Genomic DNA, 6,520 nt, shown 5'->3' on the forward strand with positions numbered 1-6,520 from the left:
ATTACATTCTTATGTAATATCTCGTCTTTCAAGGGGACTGTAGAGCCTTTAGAGACCTTCAACGAGCACATCTCGTACCAAACTAAGGTCCTGCCTCGTTTTAGTCGTGCTCAGAAGCAGTTACCATGAGTCAACATTGGTTCCTCAATGTCAGACAAGCCCAATGATTTGTCTGATGTCTGGAGGCTATATTTCAGTCATTCAGGTCTTCACGAGGCTCGAGCGAGTCATAAAACCTCCTCAATGGACTTTCCATAGGTCAAACCATAATAAGGTTCTGCGTGACTGCACACAGTATGGGGGTGGCCATGCCTAGCTCCTGGCATGACCACACTCAGAATGGGCATGGCCACACCTATGCTTTTAGTGGAGCTAGAAGCTTTCAACTAATTTGATCACTCCTACTTTGGGTGTGGTCACGCCGGCCTAACCAAGAATCTTTTATAGGCCGCAATGTTTTTTAACGGGTGTGACCATGCCATCCTTAAGTGTGGCCTTGCCAGCCAGATAGAGTGCCCGATGTAATTATGTCTGGGCGCAGGTGTAGCCACACTAATTATATTGGTTCACACCCCTTTTACGCTCCGGTCACCAAATTTCTGTCAACGATGTTATTTATCCACCAAATAGGCCATTAATGTCTGGTTTGAAGCTTGAAATGACACATGAAGTAACATGGACTCATGTCAAATGAGGAGAGGTCATTTCTCACCCCAAGCCAAGGGATATTTATTCCCTTGGGCAGATCAAATGAGATGAGGCTAGTCATTCGTGCAAAGGGGCGATCACTGCAGCAAGGGAGCAAGCGAGAATTTTAGGGAGAGTTATGGGGAGTTTTCTCATCTTCCTCGAGGAGAAGCCAAGAGAGCCTTTTTTTCCTTCTTCTTCTTCTCCTCCTTCCTGTTTCTAATCACCTCCACCTTCTTCTTCTGCCTCTCCAACGAGGAGAGCATCCTCCTGACTTGGGGTAAGGAGAAATCTGGTGGTTTCATCATCCTTTCGAAAAGGATAACTTCTTCACCACTTTGGGGGAAGAAGAGTGGCGGCTTTGTCATCCTCACCTTGAAGGAGCTTAGACAAACCCAAAAAATGCGTCATCAACCACTGTGTCCGTGAGATTTCTCATACCTTCGTTCTTCTCTAAGCTTTGTGTTAGAGAAGATAGGCTAGGTTTTGTGCTAGAGGGAGCCCCATAAGTTAGGAGCATTTTTTGTCTCCCTTATGAACCCTTGAGAGCCCCTACAAATAATCTTAGTCCTTACCTGTGTCCGGGGCAACAACAATCCAATGGTTTTCTAGCGGCCTCAACTCTCTTTGAATGGGTTGAAGCCATTTTGGCCTATAAAACGAGAAAACCCCCTTTTGATTCTCGTTTCTTTGGCCATGAATTTGAGATCCACGATGAAATATTATTTTCATGAAGGTTTTCTCTCATGAAAATTTCCTTCACCTCATGTTGGACAATTAGAGGTAGGTTGATTTGTTATGTTGCGTAATGAACCGGTAGCTACGACATCATCTAAGCCATAGATCCTCGTGAGAACATTAAGGCGAGCTCGATCCGTCGTTGAACACGATCGATCTAACATCACGCATGTGTTTGCATTCAAGTTGTTTGCTTAGCATGATTTAAATTTTGCATAAAAAATATCTTTTTTTTGCATGTGTTGTCGATCGTCTGCCTACATCGACTGACTCGATCGACTTTCTTTCTGTATGCTTGATTGATTGGCCGCCATCGACTCGATCGGCTTGATCAACCATTTTCATCTGATCAATAGATTAACTGCCACAGGCTCAATCTGCTCGATCGACTCTTTTTTTTGTTGTGTCTATCGATCGTCCTCCACCAGCTTGATCACATCGATCGACCACCTCCATCGACTCGATTGGCGGTCGCCACTGACCATATTGCATCGATCAACCACTTTCAATCCATCAATCAATTAATTTCAATCGAATGTCTCTTTGTTGTCTATTGTGCACTTGTGAGCATATACCATCATATGCTTATAACCATTATTTGCGCCTCAACAAATATACATACTTTATTGATGTTCAATAATATTTAAAAAATAGCACCCAAAATATTGATAATTACAAATAAAAATAGCACCTAACCAAGTTCATTTTATAATTTTAATAAAAAAATAAAAAAAAAATTATCATTAAAAAATAACATACGAAAGTTGAAGCATATCAATAGAATTCATCTAATATTTAATGTAATTTATATATAATATACTATTCTAATAAGGTAAAATATCATTTTCAGAATAAGCCCTATAATTTATAATTTATTCATTCATTTGTGTGTGCGTGTTTATATATATTACATAGCCCTATATTTATTTCAATACTATATATATATATATATACATATTAGTTCTGAGATTTCTTATGTTAAAGGGCGGAGATTTGGCAATGTTGAGATTGCAAGCTTTCGGCCAATCACCATCGCTTGCCCCGCACGCAGCCAAGCAATTAATATACCAATTAACTCCACATTTCTATGTGTACTATGCGTCATGATATAGTATTTTTAATTTGATTTTTTTGGATTTTTAATTGGATTTATTGGAATTTTATAAAATATATTCTATGTCTGCTATGCATCATGAGTCATAATTATGTACACTTTTAATTGTCGTTTGACTTGTTTATTTATTGAATTAAATTGAGATATTTGAGAGTATGTTTCGATACATCACCAAATAAATATATTTATTCGTACAAAATTGATGCAATACAATCAAATTTCAATGGCACAAACTCAACGACATTATAAGTGTTCTCTTTCAAATGAAGTCAGCATAAAATAACTATTCAAAATATAAGAATTTTTTATATTATTTAAGAGATTAAATGATCTACAAATCATAGGTGTTTATAGATATTGTGTGCTAGAAGATTTTCAATTGGAGAGAAATTTTACGTCTTAGCTCAGTGTTTTCTACTACAACGGCATTTATAGATGGAAGAAACAATCAATTTTTTACGTGAAAAAATCTTGAAAAAGAAAAAAAACTAGAAAGATCGACCCAGTCATAATAATTCACTTTGAAATTAAACGTGTAGTTGTCCACTGTTCTCCTAAATTAGAATGCTAAGATTACAAACACTGAAATCATAGTTTGGCTACAATAATCATACATAATTGAGGTCGAAGAGTTGGAGTTAGTGGATACATTTCACTCATAATATAAAGCCTTTGTTGGAACTGCGGAATCCCTAGATCCGGGAAGAGCCGGCTACGGGAGATGGCTAGGAGCAGATCAACCAGGAATTCATAGAGCTGATTGAAGAGGTAGACTTCATAGACCAATTAAGTATACTAAACATTCTCTTTATCTGCCACCCTATCTATATAAGAAAAAAGTATATTTCAATTCTTAAAAGTTCAAATAGTTGAAATGGAATGCAAATAATTGTGCGGTATAAATGTTACAAATAAAGATTTAAGTGTTAGATATGTAAATATCAAATTGAGTGGTATGCATGTAAATGCTTCATTTTAAAATGGGGGGTTTTTACATACATTGCATCCCAAACATTTTTATTCCCTTATTTCACGCTTCAAATTCTTAATTTACAAAAAACTTGTTAAAAATACTTAATTTATGAATTGATGCGTGCTAGAAAATTCGTGGCGGTAGAGTAATGAATTATCGTCTTAGTATTGCGCGATGATTCAACACACATTCAGATGAAAATGAATCAAATTGTGATGATACCAGAAGTTTTTACATGGAAAACCCATAAAGAGAAAAAACTACAAGGTCTGACCCAACTATAAAAATCCACTATAAGTCGACGATTACATAGTCTCCTTTGTCCCACAGACGGGAAATGATTATTAGATTTTTCAAGGTACAACGTCGGCTAACGCCGTGTAGTTGGCGGTGATCGACGGTAGTCAACGACAATCGATTACGGTCGGTGGTGGTCGACGGAAGTCGACAGTGGTCGCAGACGGTCGGTGGTCGACGGAGGTCAGCGATGATCGGCAGTGGCCAGCGGTGGTCGATGGAAGTTAGCGGTGGCAGAGATGATGTTGGACCTCTGGACTTCTCTCCCTTCATGTGAAGGGTGGGGGTTTATTTATAATGTTATGGGTGCAATTAATGCAGTAATATTAATCATTTTGATCGGACGGTCCAGAGAGCTTCCTTTGATCAAGCGACGTTTGATGGACATTTTAGTGCCTTAACGATGTCGAAATTGAGCAATCTTTGGCTCATTGGATTCATCTTGTCGAGACGCTCGATTCGACTATGAACTTGCTAAATTCGACATATGTTTTACCTTTCAAATGCCTTCGAAAATCCTCCAAGAGTGATTTAATGATTTGATCCGGGCTTGATTTGACTCAGATTGGACTGACTTTCATATCATTAGGTCCGTCTCATCGAGCCGGTCATTTTGCCTATAAATTTGCTGAAGTCAGAGCTCTGGATGACTTTATCAATATTTGAATATTTCTTGTTCAAAATATTGTCTCGAGATTCGTGTTGGATGATGAAAATTTGTTGGTGCCTATTATGAATAATGCACTTTCGCCACGCTCCATATTTTATTTTTTATATAAATGATACATGAAAAAATTATATATTTTACTTTTTTTTAATTGAAATAGTGATGATGAAATAACAATGACTCGGCGTATACATGTTAAAAATAAAATCAAGTGTTAGATGTGTAAAATACATTTGTGTTGAGGGGTATATTAGGTATAAAATGTGATTTTTACCTAAACACAACAAACTTCTTATTTACGCATTCGACGCTCCTAATTTTTAATTTAGGAATAAAGCACGTATGTCACCTCCATCACGTCCGTTAAGTCCGTTACAACTTTTCACAAGCTCATCTCTCCCGCATCGTCGTCTCCGTTAATCATTGGTTTCAGTCGGGAGAGAGTCAACGTAACTAACCGAAATCGATGTCTGTCGGGCGGCTCTTTCAGCAGGGTAGAGCTCGGAGCTCGTCACCAGCTAATACTTGGGATGGCGGAGGCGGCAACGTGGAGGCTAGTAGCACGACAAAAATGATTATTGCAAAACATGGAGGATGAAGGAGCAGACAAAAGAAGAATAGTTAATAGTTTTCTTAGTTTTTTTGTTTTTTTTTCTGTACGTAATGAAGAAAGTTGTAAACTACCAAGAGAGCTTTGTAATTCAGTACCTTGCCGGCTTGGCGAGAATAGCCGCATCGGATTCAAGTCGACGGCGGAGGAGGTCAACGAAGCTTTGCCAGACCTTTTGTTGAGGCTGTGACGGACAAGAGGTGTAAATAAGTCAGAGTTGCATTGGAGTCATGCCAAGTTCAAGCTTGGCTCGTCTGTCTAATTGTAAGCTCGAGCTCGAGTTAGCTCCAACTAAAAACTCAATTTCAAGAGGAGCTTATCGGAGAAGATATTGATGGCCGGGGGAGTAAGAGGATGCCGTGGCATACTAGAGAAAAATTTGTAGAAATGACTACAATTAGACTAATTGAGCCAATGAGTTAATTGAGCTAATGAATATAGTCAAGATGAGCTCGAGCTCGTGGCTTGATAAACTTACTCACGAGCCCATTACAGATGTGATAGGAGGTGTTTATTTTTATAATATGATTATACATAAAAATCTAGAGAACTCGGTGATATAATCATTTAAAATGTCGGATTGATGGAGTAAAAACCTAACTTTTCTGCGTTCGAAAGTGTCTTCTGCATAATTGAAAAAAGTTGCTCCTCGGCCCAGATCCTGCGTGTCACCGTTCTCCACTTCGCTGGTCTCTCAAGTCAGACCGTGTTTCCTTCATTTCCGAGGTAGATAGATATTTCGGCTCCACACACTATCTCTTTCTCGGTAGAGACTTTGATCCTCGGTGCTGTGACGAGTAGGAATGGCGGCCGGTGGCGATAAGATTGACTACGTTTTCAAGGTGGTGTTAATCGGGGACTCGGCGGTCGGGAAGTCTCAAATCCTAGCTCGGTTTGCTAGAAACGAGTTCAGCCTCGACTCCAAGGCCACCATAGGGGTCGAGTTCCAGACGCGGACCCTTGTCATCCAGCACAAGAGCGTCAAGGCTCAGATCTGGGATACTGCCGGTCAGGAAAGGTATTACTCTGCACTCTCGCTCTCATACATAGCTCTGAAAGCCCTGCTAGTTCGTTTAGATCTGGTGTTCCATGGCACTCTGGTGTATCCCCTGTGGTTCGTAGTGCGTCTTCTTGTCACCACTCTGCATCGATGCTGCGTCTGGCTGCTTGTTGAACTACTTGAACATTTATTGGATGAATTTGTTGTCTTCTTTCTTATCTGGCATGAGTTTTGATTGTTCAATGTGCAGCATGGTGATCCTGAACGCTCATACAGTTACATTATTGCATTTCCCTAAATTTGGGAATAACCCTAGCCGCTTATGATGCGATTGGGCTTAGTTAACAATTTTTTTATTTTGGTTGCTGGGTTCTAATGGCTTATAGCGAATTTCTCTGAATATATATGTATATATATATATATGTATATATATA

The 6,520-nt window shown here is 39.1% G+C and overlaps 1 protein-coding gene across 1 annotated transcript in view; it reads left to right on the plus strand.

Moving 5' to 3' along the window:
* The first annotated feature begins 5,652 nt into the window (after nucleotides 1-5,652).
* The window catches only part of LOC110028941 (ras-related protein Rab11D-like), a 26,671-nt gene continuing 25,803 nt past the window's right edge, over nucleotides 5,653-6,520 (plus strand). The window contains exon 1 of the mRNA XM_020731013.1: nucleotides 5,653-6,104. Within this exon, the coding sequence (XP_020586672.1) occupies nucleotides 5,890-6,104 (215 nt within the window). The 5' untranslated portion in view covers nucleotides 5,653-5,889. The remainder of the gene's footprint in view (nucleotides 6,105-6,520) is intronic.

This window comes from Phalaenopsis equestris, unplaced genomic scaffold, assembly GCF_001263595.1.
Source record: "Phalaenopsis equestris unplaced genomic scaffold, ASM126359v1 Scaffold000540, whole genome shotgun sequence".
Classification (NCBI taxonomy): Eukaryota; Viridiplantae; Streptophyta; class Magnoliopsida; order Asparagales; family Orchidaceae; genus Phalaenopsis; species Phalaenopsis equestris.